We start from the raw sequence: 20,403 nt of genomic DNA, 5'->3' as shown, positions 1-20,403 counted from the left end.
AGTAGCTGTAAGTTAAATATCGAGATTGTGTATATATCTGTACTTGGAAAAAGAAAAAGAAAGATGTAACAATAGGATTGTTCTATTTAAGTGCTGTTGCACGTAGGACTCTTTTAGAGGTGACACCGAGGGTTCGCTTAGGGTGGAACCAAGCTTATGTTGTAACCATAACAACTGTGAATAAAGTACAAGTAAGCAAGTCTGCTTTAACCCTTCATTGTGTACAGTCGGGACACAGACAGAACACATTGAAACAGACCTCAATATTTTCAAAACAAATTATATGAAAAGGTTATGAAATAAACAAGAATGTGATAAAAATAAAAACGGAGCTCAACGCATACATTTGATCAGTAGAAATCCGTTTGTTTCCCCAATACCAAGATGGCGGCGATCTCGTGACGTCAGTGTGTCTTGGAGAATATGGTAGCTACCATAGATATCTATAGAACGTAGCTACAACCATAGATATCTATAGAACAGATATATATCTATGGCTACAACAGTCCAGTCACGGCAGTCCAGTCACATTGGTCTATTATTCGAGGTGTGGTTGGTTGGTTGAGTATGAAACAGACCTCCGTGGCGGTAGATGGCGCTGTTTAGAGCGCATCGCGCCACAGAGCCAGGTCCACGCATCCTCTCTTTACAACACTTCGTTGATTGTTACCTCATGGTCACAGACGCCGCCGGAAGAGAACTTATAAAGACCAGCGTGGTTGTTTTTTGTGTGGAAAGTTGGTCGACAACATAAACGCAGTTGTTAGTTGTTCGTTTCACTTTATTATTACACACAATAATCGGTATCAGTTATTTAGTGCAATGACTGAAGGTAAAACTCCGGCTGCTGCTAAGCCGCCTAACGCGCTGCTGGCGCTCAACCCGAAGGAGGAGGCTGAGTTCAAGAGGAAGGTCCAGGCGGTGAAGAAGCAGCCCAGCCAGGTCTGTAACATGCTGCCATTTGTATTTTGTATTTATTTATTTATTTATTTATTTATTTATTAACACAGTTAAACAATACATACTGAGTTATAACCAATTTGTGAAGGAGAAGTTAGAAGCCTAGAGAGGCATATTGGGAACTTCCCCTGTTTTGTAAAATCAAACAAATATACATGTTTATAAAATACCAGAATACATTCAAAAGATACGTGTTAATACAAACATACATACATGCTGTGTTACATAATAATAATAATAATAATAATAATACATAATGACCTACAAACCTACCCACCCACATAACCAAATGCATACCTAACATCTTACCTTACACGTATGACCTATTTATCTATATCTACTACTTTTGGATATGAGCATTTTTTTGCTAGTTTTTTTGCTAGCAGTTAGTTTGCTTTAAAAAAAAAATAAGCAGAGATGGAGATGTCCTCAGTAGTATAGAATCAGCTGCATTGCAAAGATTGGACCCCGAGTCTATACCTCACTGATAACTAAGTGAAGTTACCACAATAAGGTGAAACCACATGATGAATTGAAATGGGGGACCCTGATGTAAACAAGACGAAAGTCTTTCTCTGGTCTGCTTCCCCTTAACAATTGTGTACTGTGTATTGAGCCGTACTGTATTGTACCCATTCTGCAATCTGTTAATACAGTTTTCATCAATCAATAAGGTATATGCAGGTCCCTGGACTGACGTCATGCCATGCTGCTGCTGGCACAAACAAAACAAGCTGAAACTTTGAACTAAAACGTGAGCTTATATTCTGCTCTCATTTAGCTGGCCTGGCTGTGTTTAGCGTTATGTGATTTGATATGATTTAAAACGAACGTTATGTATTAATGCTGCTGCTAACGTTTATAGTCACATTTGTTGACTCCTCCTATCCTGCTACGTTAATGATGGACGTCGTGTCGCTGGTGGTCAGTGATTGATTGATTGATTGAAAAGTTTATTAACAGATTGCAGAATGGGTACAGTACAGCTCAATACATACAATTGTTAATGGGATGCAGACCAGATAAAGACTTTCGTCTTGTTTACATCAGGGTCCCCCATTTTCAATTCATCATGACATATATGACATACAGATAGACAGTACTGCTACATCTATACATTTATGACATATCAGATTTGCAAATACAGTACTGTTTGTGATACAAAAGTGTCCAGAAAAAGAGTGTATATACATTTGGCGTAGAAACTGTACATTGGAGGAGGTTGGGTGGGTGGGGTTGGGTGGGTGGGTGAGGGCTGTACATTGGAGGTGGGGGGGGGGGGGGGGGTAGGACACACACACATTTTACACTGTACATTGGAATACTGACAAAGCCTTACTTGGTCATTTACTGTACAACTAGGTTAGGACATTTGTAGGGGCCAGTTTCGAATTGCAGTCTCACGTAGGTGTTTTGAGTGTTTTTGAAAGTGGGTAGTGATTCACATTCCTTTACAGCTTTAGGTAGGGCGTTCCACATTGATGTGGCATAATTGCGAAACGTGTTTAGTCCCTTGTTTGAGCCGAATCTGGGTTTTACATGATTTGTGGAGCTCCCTCTGGTGTTGTGATCGTGGTATTCACTGACCTTTGGGAAGTATTTTGACATGTACATGGGTACCTTGGTCGCGTAGTGTATCTTGTAGACCAGGCCCATTGCAAGTTGCTGTACTCTGTTGTCTACTCTAAGCCATCCTAGGTTGTCAAAGTGGGCAGGGGTGAGGTGGGTTCTAGGAGTCAGGTCAAGCAGTAGTCTGACTAGCTTGTTTTGAGAGATGTTTGTAATTTGTTTTTTCGTGCCTTTGAGGTGCTTTGGTACCATGAGGAGGCCAACACGTACAGCTATGATTGATTGATTGAAAACTTTATTAACAGATTGCAGAATGGGTACAATACAGTACAGCTCAATAGAATACACACAATTGTTAAGGGGATGCAGACCAGAGAGACTTTCGTCTTGTTTACATCAGGGTCCCCCATTTTCAATTCATCATAACATATATGACATACATGACATACAGATAGACAGTACTGCTACATCTATACATTTATGACATACCAGATTTGCAAATACAGTACTGTTTGTGTTATAAAAAAAGAGTATATACATTTGACGTAGAAACTGTACAACTGTACAAGCAAAACTGTACATCTAACTATAATAGCGGACAATAAAACAATGTTAATTCAGAAAAACGTTTCTGACTACAAAATGCAACATGTCAACTTAACTTTGCCGCATTTCGGCGCCCGTATGAATCCTTGACACTGACTAGTGACTACTGTTTCCTACACAACACACTGTCCCACGGCCCGCAACAGGGCCCAGCTTGGTTGCATTATTGAATGGGAACACCACCCAAATTTTAAGAATTTAAATATGTTTTCGCCATGGCCCAGGAAAGTTTGAGTCAATATTTGAACATGATATGCACTCTTAATAAAGCTGCTGTCGTCGGGTATAGTCTGGAGCTGCTCCATAGACGATGCATGAGACTGATTTTGTGGACCCACATAAAGTTTATTTTATACCCAAACGAGAGTTATTCTGGTAGTGTTCTCAGCTCTGAAACAGAAAATGACCCATACTCTGCTGTTACCTTCACCGTCCTTCCCTATTCATTTTCTATAGAGCAGCTGCCCCAGACATTAAATGTGCGTTTAAGCACTCTAGTTTTTGGATTCGTGAGTTGTTTGTTTCCACTAATAGTTTGGACTGTTAGACGGTAACATATAACTTTTTATTTGGGCTTATTTACCCTTTAAGTGCAACAGTTTCCAAAACTGATCAAATTACATATTAATGTTACAGTAGTTGTGTTGTGTCGCATGCTGTACTTTGTGTTACTGCTCAACTCTGTCCCCAGCCTGCTACCTACCACCACTACTATAAATGACCAATGGGAAGAATCCACTCCTAAACTGTCTCTTGTCTCTATAAAATCTTGTTTTTCTGCAGGGTTTTCATTTGAATCCAGGAGTTGTTTATGTCGGTCATCTGCCTGTTGGGCTTTTCGAGAATCAGCTCAAAGCCTACTTCCAACAGTTTGGAAAAGTCCTGAGATTACGTCTGGCAAGGAGTAAAAAGGTAACTTGGGGTGCCTCACATTAGATGTTTATTGGCGTCTGTAGCAAAGACACCCTGCCTGAAACCCTGTAACCTAATGACGCACTCTTACTCGCTGGAAAATGTTTTCTTTACAATTTGGTCTGGAATTATCGTGCCCATGAACTTAGCGTGGTTTCTCCATGGGGCCATGTGACATTTGATGATTACTCTGGCGTGGCCCAGCCTGGGATCTTGTAATTTCAGAGAAGAATCCACTATTGGGTGCTGACTGAGTGGTTTTACAGTATGTTATTTTTTTGCAAGGATGGGGCTTAGGTTTGAATCGGATCTGTTTTGTGTGCATTTATTTACATGACATTTTGTCATTTAGCTGACTCTTTTATCCAAAGTGACTTACAAGTTCTGTACAACAAGTCAGCAGGAAGGGCACAACTCTTTCAGCTGAGTAACAATGTTCTGTGTGCATATCAGTAGCCATAGAGGACTATAGTAGGGCTGCGCAAATCATAATACTTATTATTTTTGGTCAATATTGAGAACGATTATTTAACACGATTACTCACTGTCGAAGAGACTTTCATGCTGTATTGGCCAAGAATTCTAAGTACTTTGAATCAGCATTGCCGGTGAAAAGGTCATTCCTGTTAAGTGCATTTTAGCTGTCTTAACTTTAACTTTTTGACTCACCGGCCAGTGGCGGGTAGATGGGAAGAATCTACCCGCCAAGCATATTTCTTACCCGCCAACTTTTTTTTGATAATTTTTTTTATTATTATTTTATATAGATTTTTTTTTAATAAAATATATATATTATATAATCATACTTGTGGTTGTGTTATCTGCGAGACATCGCCACCTCGCTGTCTGCAAACAGCTCCACTGTCTGTGTGTATACTCGAGTGGCCTCCAGCTCCAGCAAGGATTCTCCGGGGGTGCAGCTGGACCCTAAACGCTACATTCAGCATGCAAAAGAATTCTCCGGCGCTGCACCTGGACCCTAGTCAGCAGCCCTCACTCATGCGATGTAAACCAGGGACTCGAATACGCATGTTGTCAGGCCTGTACACTGCGATGATCTCGTCGCAAATTGCCCCTTAATTTGGCCGTTGCGAGTTGGAAATATTATTTGGGAGCAACGTTGCGAGTTGTGATTTCAACCCTTCATTCGCATTTCACTCCTAAATTAATCCATACAAATTGGATACATTTTTTAAAAAACATTAGCCTACAACCAAGGCTGTACAGTGCACAGTGTATGTCGTGGTGCTATGAAAGAATCTGTCGGCAATGAATGAACTTACTGCTAGAGTTGTTCCGATACCGATACTAGTATCGGAAATGCCGCCGATACTGCCTAAAATGCTGGTATCGGTATCGGCGAGTACACGTAAATTCTAGCCTCCGATCCCATGATGTAATTTATCTCCTGCCGAGTCCTGCGGAGAGTGAGGATTATAAAATGAACATGTTTTAAAGTGTGATGCTGTGTCATTTTAACGGCAGATACACTTTCTTAAATTCCATTGTCCCCGACAGTGCGGTGTGACGGGGAGCTCGGACGGGAATCGGGATGTGTTTGGCTGGTGTTATGATAGCATTAGCTGGAAAGATAGCTAGTTGGAACAACATCCGCTTTTAACGTTACATCAAATCAGATGATCGCCTGTCCTTTCTCCAGGACCTAACACTGTCCGTGACCGTCTATCAACAATAATGCACCCACGGTGAATTGTATTTAAGTTAAGTAGCTACGGACTAGCGTTAGCTGACTATTACTAACGTTATCTTAATGTCAATGCGGCAAGGCGAGCTAGGTCAGTTAGCTTAGCTTGATAACGTTACCGTGTCTAAAGTTGGTGCTATTCACATAATCCAGCAATAATGGCTGCAGACCTGCAAGCAAAGTACAGCAAGTGCCAAAGGATAAGAGTCTGAGGCGGAGTTTCAAAAGAGAAAGTTGAATATTTATTTTGCATCAAAAATCACAACATGAACGTTCTATCTGCCACTAGCTTACAGACTGAATAGGGTATATCTGCAGAGCCACTGAGTAGCGAGTGCAACACCGTTTAATGTCCGTGTGGATCATTGGAGTAGGGTATATCTGCAGTGCTGCAGCCCATACTCATTGATTAATGATACTAATACAAATCTATACAATCACCTGTTGTTGAATAAATACCATACGTTCTAGTTATTACTAAAAAACAGTATAACAGTATCTGAAAAAAAAAAAAAATGTATAATTTATATAATTTTTTTAAATTTTTTTTTAATGCACTGGTATCGGATAAATATCGGTATCGGCCGATACCCAAAGCTTAGGTATCGGAATCGGATCGGAAAGGGAAAAATGGTATCGGAACATCTCTACTTACTGCGATCACCGATAGCCTGAGTGAAAAAAAAAAAGATTTGCGCGTGGAGTGAATCTGGGTCACGCTATATACTTGGTACTTGTAGTCTATCGTGCGATTAAAGACCATGTCCCTATCTGCGTAGTCTATACATCCAACACCAAATCCCATAATTCCTAGCAAAACGAAACTGAATGTGGCCTCTCTTCCTTTCAATATGGGCTATTGCATCGCCAAAGAAGCACCTCATTTCAATACATTTAAGACGCAAATTTTGCTCTGCAAGAACAACGGAGTGGATATCAGTCCATCTTATGACAACCACGTCCGATGTGGAGAGATGATAAGATGATGATGATTGACATGATGATGTTATGATTGATTGACGGGGAGTCGGACACGGACACTTCTAACGTTCAGGTTCAGCCATCGATTTGGTGAGTAGTAGTAGCCCACTATTAGGACGTGAAATACTGTCTACTTAAATTTATAAAATATCAACCTATCTATCTATCTAATAATGAGACAATATGCAAATAAGATAATACTAATAATTGTCACGGTGTCCCCGTATATGAAATGAAAGTGGCTTGCAACTTTACTGCTGGTAAAATCACTGTTTATTTCTAGTTTAGCATAGTATTACATTCCACTTCTATAAACAATCAAAGTCCTACCGTAAGAGCCTCATACGGGTCAATTAAACCTTTTTGATTAGTCTTTCCTTCGAGCTAAGTTGGACTGAACATTTCACTGTCAAAAGCGCAAATGTAAATAAGGTTGCGTCGCAACACGGTTTTCAAAATAAAGGTCACATAAAAAAAAGTCCCGGATATACATAAACATTAATTGGCATAGATCTCTATAAACGGCCCAACACATTGATCACTTTAGGCACACACTGAAACCAGTAACATCACAAATATGAAGCAGGTAATTACCCATACAAATAATAAACCTTTCATGGGGTTATTTACAATAATAATTAATTTGATTTCTAAAGCACTTTTCATTGTGAAACAAATGTATGCAAAGTTTCTTGTCCTCCTGATTAATGCAATGGTGTGTGTGTTGTGGTGATCTCATTCAAGGAGCACTACACAAGCGCGCACACACACACACACAGTTTGTTGTTTTTGTTCTATTAGTGATTTACACACTTTCTCGGTTGGTTCATTATAAAAGATACAAACCTGAAAACAAACGCACTTAAATGTTAAATAAAAGGACCACAGTAATGAGGCAGGAACATATTTTTTTTAATAATGGTAAAATTGTTATTAAAAAATGTGCCCCTAAATTTCTCATTTAGGGGCAAGTGTGCCCCTAGTGAAAAAGCTTAGCGTACAGCCCTGGTTGTTGTTAGGACATTGATGCCAAGAGCTATCTGTAGCTACTGCTGGATGGCGTTGGGACAACGCCTTAGTGAACTATTTAGTTTACTGCGACATTTCGTAGTGACTAGTTACCTAGCCAACGGAGGTATTATGCACTGGACTATTGCTGGAGGATTTGTTGATGTCGGGAGCTATCCGTAGCTAGCCGGCTGGATAACGTTACACAATGCCTCGTGTATTAAACTAAGTGAATAGTTGACTGGGTCATTTTGTAACGGTAGCTAACGTTATCTCACGAAGGTCCCACACTGACTAGACTAACGTCACAGTGAGGCAATAGCCTCTGTTTACATGCAGGCATACAGGGGTAGGAGCAGCAGTGCTAAGTGCTAACTAACGTCACGGTGACTCGGAGGCAATAGCCTCTGTTTACATGCAGCATACAGAAACAGGTGGGGAGGGGGTAGCAGCAGCAGTGCTCGGTGCGCGCTTCATGTCTGCTGAGACAGCGAGTGAGAACTCCGCTAAAGAATTTGATCATGATTTTCGGTTTTCACATGACTATTTGATTGAGCGCCACACGGCGCTCAGACGTCTCAGTGGGAGGCGCCAAACGTAAAAACTGAGCGCAAATGGCGGGTGGCGCTCTCTAATTTCGGTCCCTGGTAGGATGTGTAGTGGGATGGATAACTTTCTCTTTACTATGTCTACCCTCTTCTGTTGTCTTTCAGACGGGCGGGAGTAAAGGCTATGCGTACGTGGAGTTTGAGTGTGATGAAGTGGCCAAGATCGTTGCGGAGACCATGAACAATTACCTCATGGGAGAGAGACTGATCAAATGTGAGCATTCTGCAAAATGAGGCTCATATCTTTTAACATCCAGTGTGACTTCATTTATAGCTCTTTCAGAAATAAGCATTTCATATAAAGTATTCTATATTTTGTTGTGACGTATAATAAACAAACTTGAACAGTTGTGTAATTGAAGAAAAGGGTCAGGATTCAATACAATCAGCGATTGTAAACATTGACAATCGGCATCTCTTTCAAGTTAAGATTTGAGCTTTAAGATGAGATATTCCTTTATTGATCCCCTTGGGGAAATTCAGGCGTCATAGCAGCATGGGGGAGTAGTAGAAGACGTACATAAGTTAGCAGTAATCAAAGGTGCAGATGAGGGTCTTTCTTTATGCCCTTTCTTTATGCCCTATCAGTTATATTATACGTTACAATAAATATGGTCAATAACACTTAGAATCTGAATATATATACTATGACTAAGTATAGTATACACGGGTGCAGTATGCATAAGATACCCCAACTGGCATGATATACGTTGTAGTGTGCAGTTTAGGTGTTGAGAGCCGAGACACACTTGTGGTGATCAGACATTCCTAGTAGTTCTGGACTGCTGTTGCCCGTGAATGGCCTAAATTGTATTCATACATCCGTTTCCTCTTAACCGTGACCCAGGTCAGCTGCTGCCCCCGGAGAAGGTGCACGAGAAGCTGTTTGTGGGCTCTCAGAGGAAGTTCAAGAAGCCCAGGCTGCCGGCCGTGACGCGCTACAACAAGACGCACACGGCGGAGGAGGTGACCAAGATGACCAACAAGCTCCTGCGCAAAGAGTCCAAGCTCCGCAAGAGGCTGGCGGCGCACGGCATCGACTACGAGTTCCCAGGATTTGTAAGCACTCCGTTTTGTAATGGATGTTAGGGCTGCTCGATTTATCTTTGATTATTTAAATCACAATTGTTGATTTATCTACTGGGCAGGGTGGAGTGTACTGCTGTGAAGGAAGAGAGGGCTGCATTTACAACAAGACTAAATGAGAGCAACATGGCAGAATAATAATTTTGTCTTTTTTTCATGATCATGGGAAGCCAAAATTGGTTGAAACTCAATGAATCACCCAACCCTAATGGAAATTATGACAGCTTTTATATAAATGTATCTGAATGTTAACTTTGATGGCATCGGTTTAATCTTTTGGAAAACCTTTACATTTTTTTTACAGGCTGCTCAGAACAAAAGGTCCTCGGATGTGATGAATGACTCGACTTGTAGTCTGGTAAGGACCAGATATTACATGGCTATCTAGTTCTGTGTAGGTGGAGCAGTAGAGAAAGCAGAAAAGTATCGTTAAGTCTAAAGTATTTATCGGCATGTCTCGAGTAAGTCTCAAGTCAGAGTTAAAAGTTATGTCTATATTTTTATTTTCCAAGTCTTATATTTGTTTCATACAAGTTCCAAATGGTTAAAGCGTTTAAAAATGTTTTTAGCCCATTATACTTGTACATGGTCATAAATAATAGTTGCCAATGAGAATGAGTGACTTGTTTTCTTCAGTCACACACCGGCAAGTCTAAGTCAAGTTACATGTGTCTCAACATGACTCAAGTCCCTATTTCTGATGTTGGGTTGGCCCCCGAACGTTCAAATGGTTCAGAATTTGTTAGGTATATTGACATTATTAAGAAAAAAAATTATTATTACTGTGTGTAGAACATTTGGCTAAATGATTGTCCAGTTTGTTCATTGTGAGCCACCGTACCTGTGTGGTTGTGTTCGCCCTGACTGTGAGGCGTGTTTGTGTTTAGCTTGCGATTGTTTAGCACGAGAGCTGGATGCACGAGATATGTCAGGAAAACAAACAAGGTTGCTATGGAGTAACTTTAACCACTAAACGTTTGTTAGGTTGGAATCGGATACAAATAATGGTTCCGAATTGTGCCAACATCGCCTACTTCGCGCCTACTTCATGAACTTTTGATACAGATGGGACATGCAAGTTGTGGCTAGTTTGTGCTACATGGTCATGACTCATGGACCCAAACACTCAAGACAACCTGGTTGTACCATGCAGTGCAGACAAGAGCGGATAGTAATGTAACGTTAATTATTACTATTGATACGAAAGGATGCGCTGACGTTGTGGCTAGCTGTTAGTTAGAGTGGGGTTTAATGTCTGCATCAGATGGGCAAGAGTTGTATAATAATGTAATATAATGACCCTCACTTACCAAGAGGCTGACCATAATTGTAACATTAGGTGACTGTTTTTGGAATAACTTTACATGTGTTGCCTGTCTCCCATCAACACTGTTAAATTAGCATAATTCCTGGTTATAAACGTAAACAATTGCACTGTTGAGCTCCTAAGGTACTTGTAAAATTATTCAATCGCTTTTATATCCACATATATCACATATTTCAGAGTTGAAAGCAGAAGCAGTGAGCGGAGCGGACATTGTGATTACATTATGACTAGGGATGTTCGATATTTGCTTTTTTTAATTTAATTTGTTTACAGATATACTGATATTGTCCAACTCTTAATTACCGATATCAACTGATACCGATATATGCAGGGTTTCCACCCCCCCCAAAAAATAAATAATTTCATGTAACTAACATTACATATCTCTTAATTAACACAACATTATGCATACTTTTGAAAATAAACTCATGGGGAGCTCCCGTAGCTCACCGCATATCTCGGCGCTATTTCTGCGTCGTGGAAAACCGTGCTCGTCGCGGATCTGGGGGACATGAGTTCGATTCCCGGACCCGCCATCATTTCTCAGAATGTCTTCCCCTGCTCTACATCCCATTTCAACCTGTTTCTGTCGGTCATGCTTGACCAGAAAAGCGATAAACGCTAAAAAAAAAAAAAGTAAAAAAAAAAAAAAAAAAAAAAACTCATATATATATAGTGCAGTCAGGCGATTAAAAAGATTATCTAATTAATTACAGGATTTGTAATTAATTAATCGCATTTTAATCGCATAACCATTTTATGCCTGATATTCTATAATCCTATTTCAAATTGCATTTGTCCGGATGGCAGAATTCAGTACTGTATCTACAAAACCTTCTGTTTAATCATCTTCCATCTATTAATTTGCTTAGATTTTTCAGGTCTGGTCAATTTGAGCATGGTTATTCAGTCAAAGATAAAAGAAATTTATTGATATTCTCATTTGGTTCATTACAATTTACTCAAAATAAAATGTTCAATCAATCACTGCGCAGATTGATTGAATGAATGAAAATGTTATTAACAGATTGCAGAATGGGTACAATACAATACAGTACGGCTCAATACACACAATTGTTAAGGGGATGCAGACCAGAGAAAGACTTTCGTCTTGTTTACATCAGGGTCCCCCATTTTCAATTCATCATGAATTGTAAGTAAGGGTGCAACTTGCACCGTGCAATCCATTCTTTGTGGATCTAGCCCACAGTATTTCTGACACTGGGAATACATTCCCTGAGATTCATAGATGTCCCTAGAATCAGATACCAAGAACATGCAAATACCTATATTAAAAAAAAAAAAAAGTCTGTAAATGTGTATTCTACATTCTTGTGGAATGAATGAGATACAAAAAAAATAGTATAAAAAAATTGTTGTTATTAATTTTGAGTTAATTTTCATAACGTGATAATTTGCTGTGTAATTAATTAATCTAATTAACACGATAAACTGACAGCCCAAAGCTAGGATCAAGGCCATTCTCTCCCCCTCAGACCTTGAAAGAGTCATTCACGCCTTCATATCCTCACGATTAGACTATTGCAACTCCCTGTACCTGGGGCTTAATAAGTCAACCATAGCCCGCCTACAACTACCCCAAAACGCTGCTGCTAGACTGCTCACAGGTACTCAGAAGAGAGCTCACGTCACCCCTGTTCTTGCCTCCCTTCACTGGCTCCCGGTGTGCTACAGGATCGATAAGGTTCTCCGATTAGTCTATAAAGCCCTAATGGTAAGGCCCCTGTTTACCTAGCAGACCTCCTCCTCCCCTATACCAACGTCGGGGGCCCTCAGATCGGCTGATAAGGGTCTCCTAACTACCCGTAGGTCCAATTTACAGCCTGGGTGGGGGGGTGCTTTTGCTGTCGCAGCCCTTGATCTCTGGAACAGCGTCCCCATGGCGTGTTGCTTTTTAACAGCGGAGCAGTGCAAGAATGTGACAATTTGACCATGTGACCGCGGGAGAGCGGCAGTGCGGAAATAGGCTGTCTATTGCCATTCTCTAAGACAAACGCTAACCTTAACCAGCTCCTTAACAGCGCCTAAACTTAACCGTTCTAACCTTAACCAACTCCGAAACAATGCCTAACCTTAACCTTAACCATGCCTAACCTTAACCTTAACCATAGAAAGAATATTGCCATTCTCTAAGACAAACTCTAACCTTAACCAGCTCCTTAACAGCGCCTAAACTTAACCGTTCTAACCTTAACCAACTCCGAAACAATGCCTAACCTTAACCTTAACCATGCCTAACCTTGACCGGCGAAAGAATACACGTTAAAAAAAAAATTTGATGGGATTCGAACTTGTCAACAACGGACCGCTGCGCTGCCAGGTGAGCTGAGCGCTGAATGAAAATCATGGCGGATTAGGGCGGTTACATAATGCCGCAAGCTCTGCCGCTCCGCTCTGTGGTTGCCACGCCTGCCGCGGGGCGTGTCGCAGCCAATCAGGGAAAACGCGGAAGCAACGGCAGCACTGCTCCGCTGTTATTAAGCAATAGGCGTCCCCATGTCTATCAAATCTGCCCCCTCCATCGAGTCCTTTAAATCTAAACTCAAAACTCATCTATACTCTCTAGCCTTCCCTGACTCACTCTGACAGTGACTCTTGCCTTATGTATTTTGACGTGGTGTTCTCTTTCATTGGGGGCTTTCTCATTAGGAACGGGTGCTCCGCTCCGTTCTCGCTCCGTCTTTGATTGCGAACTCCCTCTCCCCCCTCTGGTTTGTGTACACACTGCAGTCTTGGTTCCCTCCGGGTTTTGTTTACGGTTTTGTGTTTTGAGCGTGTAAGCTGCCGTAGGCAATGATGTCACACTCGAACGTCAACACATCACAGTTGAACACACGGTGATGGAAACTAGATGCCCGATGTAAAGAAACAAATAACCAATAAATATGAATTTATCTTTGAACCTCTGCTGTCAAGCCATGTCAATATAACCCACCCCCCTTTCTCACGAATGGAACTGGTGTCGTGGAGTCCGCTTTGAGCGTTTTCCAGGGTTAGCGGCTAACGCTAGTTTGCTTAGCCTAGTTATTGGATAACTGTTAGCAGCTAACGTTAGCCCATTGCTCGCGTCAATTATACTGCAGGTCATTGAACGTCTGCGCTGGTCTGTGTCTATAATAAAATGAGAGGAAAGCTCTGCGCTAAAGCAAGTCTCATCTCAGCCGCGACTTGACAACATACTCGATGTTATATAAAAATAATCTTGCGTTCTACTTGAAAATCAGCCTGCATCTACCGGTTGATCATGGCTAGGCCTGCTGCGATAAGCAATAAATCGATTAATTGGCGCGATAATTAAAATGAATGCAATGATTTTGACGGGGCGCGATTAATTGCTATTTGCGCGTTTGTTTTAATGAGGCGGTCCCAGTACCCCTTGTCAGTCACTCTCCGTGTGGGGGGCCACTGGCCTTACTACAGAGTACAGCACGGGAGCTCCGTGGGGCACTAGCAATGCCACATAGCTTAACTACATTTCTCAATAGTGTTGCTTCTTTTAACCAAGTAGTGTTCTTTGTAGTGTAGCTATTTCTCATCACGTGATATTTTGGTGCGATCACGCTCTGATTTTACCCCGAATGGCTAGTGTGAAATCCCCCTTTATCTGTCTGTTGGTTGTTGATATTTTCTGTTTATTTTATACTTTAGGAGCACTCTCTTTGCTATGCGACTGTGAAGCAAATGTGCTATACAAATAGATTTGATTGATTGCATTGATGTGTTAATTTCACTGGATGCATTCAACAAGGCTTTCTAAATGTAAACATCTGTGCAAAATATGACAACTACTTCAACTTAAGTTAGGCTATGGAAAAAAGTGCCATATTTATTTAGTCTCAAAACAGCAGCTTGGATCACACTCTCCCTGAGATAATCCTGACAAACGCCTACTACATATGGCACATTTCTACTTCTGTGCGAGCACACCTCTCGCATGATTTCAGAGATACTTCTGTTTTAGGCAAGATTTCTCTTTCAGTGGCAAAAATAAACACTTGGACATGCGTTACATGGTAACCAAATAAAAAAATAAGGGAATAATTTTCACAGGACATTAGGAGCAGAGAGATATATATATATTAAAAAAAAAAAAAAAAAAAAAACTGATGCAACAGCTTGAAAGTGATCTAGTTGCAGTATTTACTGCAGTGTTGAGTTGTTTATTTTTGCATGCTTCCTCTGGGCTTAAGACATTTTTATAGTGTTACTTACTGATCCTGTCTTCCTTCAGGACGTCACACCGCTCTGCACCCCGTCCTATCTGGAGCGGAGGAAATCCATGGTGATCAACGACGACGACGTAGACGACGAGATCATCATCAAGGTTCCGGCTCTTGGTGGTGGTGACAACGTTGACTCCGAGGAGGAAGAGAGCGAGGACGACCATGTGGAGGAGGAGGACTCTGCAGAGAGAGAGGAGCCCTCAGAAGGAGACAAGGCGATGACAGAGGAGCCTTCAGAAGGAGACATGGCGACGACAGAGGAGGGGGAGGCAGTGTGAATGTCTCGACTGACGGACTGGGTTCCCTTGCTTTCGAGGCAGAGACACACATGCATTGGTCATGCATGGTAATGGTCTCTGTATATTGCTTTGGGATTGGCAGGACAGCGATGGACTGTTGTTTATATAAGTCTATATGTATCTGCCTCCTGATCAGGGACGCTTTTGATTTGTGAAAATTGAATATTTGGGGGGGAAATTGAATTCACATCTACGCAATTTTACATTACGAAGGGGGATATTTGCTATTGAAAGAGGCTCTTAGGAATTTTTCACCCCTTATTGTATGTGTTGTAGGAGTGAGTTCCACCCTGTGGATGCTACTCATAATGGCACCTAAGGAAGAGTTTCTTTTTACACAGGTTGTGTGTGGAGTCACTGAACCTTTTCCGAATGTCAAATGTTAATTTCAGTCTAGACCAGGCTGTGTCCTTCAGGAAACGTGGATTCGAGTATTATTGACCTAAGGCATGCTCCTGTTAGCCCTCTAATTTGATAACATGCTTTACTTCTACTCTTGTTAAAAAAAAAAAAAAAAAAACTGTTTTAGCATGGTCATGTGCACATGCCGTGACCTTTAATAATAAATATAAGAATCTACTTTGGTGTAATCCTATCATACGTGAAGTAGGGCTGTCTTAAATACTTCGTAGCTTCGTTCGATGGGCATGGGATTCGAATATGAAAATAAAATTCGATATTTGTTGTTGTTAAGGCGTGTTTCTCCGCCATGCGTTGTCTGCCAATCACGGCGTAAGGCGTGTTTGAGATCAATATTTCATATTTTCGTCATGGTATTTATATTTCACCCACGGAGTCTTGGCTGATGCTGTCTGAGCCAGCACAACTCTGCAACGCTTCAATACTACTGCCACCTGGTGGCCGATCGGCAAGTTGCAAAACCGCCGATTAGGGGAGCTCGGTCCGTCTCCTAATTTCGTCCGGCCACTCGTTTATCATCCCGGGGCTCAATACAGACACCGTGGATATGGATCTTTGCCATAACTCAATATTCAACATGATTTGGACGTGTATTAGTAATATACAAACCGGAAATGGATCGCATCGATCAACATCACATAATTGTGATCCGTTTGCTCCACTCTCATCGCCCAATGCTACGAGGAGACTGACGTGAGTTTCAGTGTTTTTCTTTATCATTTTCGATACAAACTGCTCTGATCAATATATCACCCATACGAATTATAAACGACCCCCCCCCCCTCTCTGTTCACCCGCAGATGATCAGTCATGACGTTTAGGACCATGTACAGTTGAAATTTTTAATATAGCATGGATCGGTATCAAACTGCATTTGATAATCTAATATATGCATTTATGCCTATATCTCACGTTTCTATGAAATACTGCAGAAAACGATAACATATTTATACTCTAGACGGTATTTTAGTGTGAATGAAAAAGTAAAACGTTCCTACATCCTGAACGATAGATAATTGATGTTGAATGGGCCATAGTAATGTCAATTTAGCAATACAATTTAAAAAGTTATAGCCCTGCAAAGAAGGTGAACATCTCCATAGACAAATGGCGCTGGCAGAGGATGGTTTAGGATGGTCAAAGTGGTGGCAGAGAATGGGTTAACTACAACAAGCAATGCTGTTTGTTATTTAAGATGAGGTCAGACTGCACTGACAGATTTGTGTTCATTGTGCTGCTTTTATTAAGCCTCAAATAACGGCTTACAATATTTCATGGAAGCAAAGTGTTTAGTTTGTCTAAGATTTAAAAGGGTTTAAACTTTGACAAGTTGAACAAAGTGCTGTACAAGTCCCACAACATAAAAATAAAATAAGATTTTTTTTTTCTTTTTCTTTCGAAGCTTCGAATTAAAATCGAATCTCGGCCCCGAAGCTTCGAATAAAAAAAAAAAAAAAAAAAACGAAGGTCAGCCCTAACGTGAAGTTATGATACTCTAGGAGGGCAATACATATTTTCATCTGCTGCAAGTAAATACTAATAGATCATCTGTATCTTGAATTGCCAAATACAGTAAGTGTACATGAGTGTTCCTTTGCAGTGTCTGTGCAGCTGACATGGTTTCACAGTACAAGCTCTGCATGTGGTACGAGGACGGAAGGACCTCCCAAGGCTGTGCAAGACGTATGATGGTAAAGGGAGACTATTAATATATTAGGCCTATCACTACATTACATTTTCGGTACTATGTATCATGACCAGGTACTGGTTAGATCAAGTAGCTACCCTACACATTTAATGAGCCATAATGTTAATGGTTTTCTCGGTCTTGCTGCTAAAACACCTTCAGCTAAAGCAATAAATCTGAACAGTGAGTAACCGATTGATTGATTGCTTGAAAATGTCACAATGTCTTTCATGACTACACAAGAGTGAAGGACTAACTTGGCACTGATTGCCTCAACTAGGAGGAAAGCCTTTTATTTTAAGACCACGGTACACTGCAAGTTTGCATTGTCAAGAACGGCTTAAACAGTCAACTGAATGCAGGTAGTTTGCGTAGTACAGAGGTTCTCTAACTTTTTGGAAGGTGATCCAATGTGTTCTGAAAATTCCTGTGCATATTATCTTTGTCTTATAGTAAACAAACGCTGTGTGTGCTGTACATAGAATAGAAATACTTTTATTATCCCGAGGGAAATTTGACACTGCAGGGATAATAAAAGTATTTCTATTCTATTGTATGTACAGCACACAAAGCTGCATTGCTTTCGGTCATGTTCTGCCCAAAAATCTATTGGTAGGAGAATTTTTTTAGGTTGACATCCTACTAGCTACCAAGGGTGAGTTAAATTGTGTTTACAGGATTTGATCTTAAATTTGAATAGCTGCCATTGCTAAATTGGGTGATTAACTGGCAGAGTAGGCCACAGCTTTATATATATATATATATATATATATATAAAAAAAAAAAAGCTAGCATGCTGTAAATAATCATTGTAAATACAGAGGTAACAATCCTACTATCTGCTAAAGGGTCTCACTTTTCTTACCAAGGGACCTTATATGGGTTGGCGTGGGGAGAATCCTAGTCAAACTGGCGAGGCATTACTAGAGCACAGTGATGCTAGTTACTAAGTAATTAGTTACTGTAATCTGATTACTTTTTTCAGTAAATAATCATCTAACTTGTTACTTTTTACAAGCCAGTAATCTGATTACAGTTACTTTACCAAGTGGCTGTGCGTTACTATTTAGTTACTATCTCATAATGCTGATAAGAGAGCCAGGGGTACAGTCAGCTAGACCGGAGATGGGGCGTGCGCTCGCGCACGCACACACACATGAGAATAACAAACTATAATACCATGTTTTATTTTACACAACGGTTTTACAATTGAATTTTTTTTATCATTGTCATTATGTTGTGGCAGCAGCAGGGGGACGGCGACGACTTTGTAACCTAGTTACTTTCAAAGTAATCAGTAAAGTAACTAGATTACTTTTTAAAGGAGTAATCAGATTATTTTTTACAAGTAATCTGTGGCATCACTGCTAGAGCACCTCGATCCTAGACTCGTCTGTCCAGAAGGTGTCGCTGGGGACTGTCTGGACCACAGACAGAGCAGCAGGGGCGTGCATCATGCTGGTCTGTCCAGGAGGTGTCGCTGGGGACCAGAGACAGCAGCAGGGGCGTGCATCATGCGACACAACCCCAACACCATCCCGTCTCTGACGGCGCCTGCGCGGCGTGGCCATCCCATTCTTGTCCTGCAAGCAGCATTCCGGGGTGGAGAGAGAGAGAGAGAGAGAGAGGAGCCTCGACCAGCCACACATTATTCACACCGACAACAATATCTGCTCTATTTACAATAACAAACGCACTGGCCATATGTTTGAATCATCATTACCGACACATCTGAATAGGATTATGGTGAGTACGTAAATTATAATGACTTGATGACATGTGTGGCCGCGGCTTCTTCTTGCAGCGTTCCCTTTTCTTTGTGATGTAGCTGTGATCTGACGTTTCAATGAAAGGAAGGGCTTTGCTGCTGCTAGTACGGACTGACGTTATTACGGCTATATTACACACACAAACACACACTGTCTGGTATACAGTCAGTAACATCCAGCCGGTTGGCTATAAAAAGATGTATCGTGGTAATCATAACTAAATAAATAATGAAAGTCGTTTGGTTAATATTATCATCAACATAATTATGTTAGAATATGAATGTTGTATTTTTATAGCTGTGTGCTTATTAAAGCTGGTCAGACCCGAGCTGACGTCACACAGACGCGCACACACCTCTGCGTGGCAAAGCTGCACAAATAATGCCTTGTAAAAATATGACAGGTGACGTGTACATACTGTAATAATGGCGCTCGTCGCCAACCCTACAAGGAATATTCCCCGAATTATTGCTGGTAAATTATTACAACACATTTGAATGAAATCATCAGAATAGCACTTGCCCATAATAATAGCACGAATATGTAATATTCCATTACATTGTCTTCTGCTTTATTATTATATTCTAATCTGTTATATTCACGGCCCGTGTGTGCACTGTTTGTATTTTTGTATTTAATATAGCCATGGTTTACACGTTGTTATTGTATAGTAGTATGCTAGGAGGAGTAAAACAATCTTCTTTTAGTTGCATTGTGTTACACTTTATGGCTTCCGTGTTTATTGACATTGGCATGTAGTGAATGAATGGTTAACAACCAACCCTGAATGTGCTGCTGAGATGATTAGGGCAGAAAGACATGACTGCACTGATGATAAGTGAAAGTGAGCGACTTGTTCTGATTTATGGGACTTGAGAGAGTATGGCAGCCTTTTTTTTATGGCTTTTGCCTCTTCATAGTTCTCTACCATTAGTCTTTCTTTCCTCAACGCTCAATTCTATAAACACTTGACCGATACCCATCAATGCACAGCGCTCCAGCATGTTCTGACTGTGAACACCTAAAGCTGAGGCTCAGACCGACCAACCGTTTTAGATTTTTGGCTCATTTTCCCTTATGTTAGAATTTTTTTTATGTAAAAATAATGGTTGCAGATATAGAGGGGGCGCCAAAACTGCACAAAAAAAAATTAAATTTTTTTTTTTTTTTTTTTGGCGCCCCCCTCTGGGTGGCGCTCTAGGCGACCGCCTATATCGCCTGT

General features: G+C 40.8%; 1 protein-coding gene across 1 annotated transcript; it reads left to right on the top strand.

The window, feature by feature from the left end:
• Window positions 1-701: 701 nt before the first annotated feature.
• Window positions 702-15,993, top strand: nifk (nucleolar protein interacting with the FHA domain of MKI67). Its single transcript, XM_084313844.1, has 6 exons — window positions 702-942; window positions 3,919-4,047; window positions 8,455-8,563; window positions 9,197-9,408; window positions 9,740-9,793; window positions 15,015-15,993. Exons 1-6 carry the CDS (start codon window positions 823-825, stop codon window positions 15,282-15,284), a joined length of 894 nt encoding a protein of 297 aa, XP_084169970.1. The 5' UTR covers window positions 702-822; the 3' UTR covers window positions 15,285-15,993.
• Window positions 15,994-20,403: the final 4,410 nt, after the last annotated feature.

Source organism: Notolepis coatsorum (genome assembly GCF_963971535.1).
Source record: "Notolepis coatsorum genome assembly, chromosome: 5".
NCBI classification, from domain to species: domain Eukaryota; kingdom Metazoa; phylum Chordata; class Actinopteri; order Aulopiformes; family Paralepididae; genus Notolepis; species Notolepis coatsorum.
The sequence above is the reverse complement of the archived record's forward strand: the minus strand, read 5'-3'. Positions and strand labels throughout refer to the sequence as shown.

Coding starts and splice junctions, on each gene's coding strand:
- nifk (XM_084313844.1), top strand. CDS start 823: ATGACTGAAGGTAAAACTCCGGCTGCTGCTAAGCCGCCTAACGCGCTG. Junction 943..3,918: donor TGAAGAAGCAGCCCAGCCAG/GTCTGTAACATG, acceptor GTTTTTCTGCAG/GGTTTTCATTTGAATCCAGG. Junction 4,048..8,454: donor GTCTGGCAAGGAGTAAAAAG/GTAACTTGGGGT, acceptor GTTGTCTTTCAG/ACGGGCGGGAGTAAAGGCTA.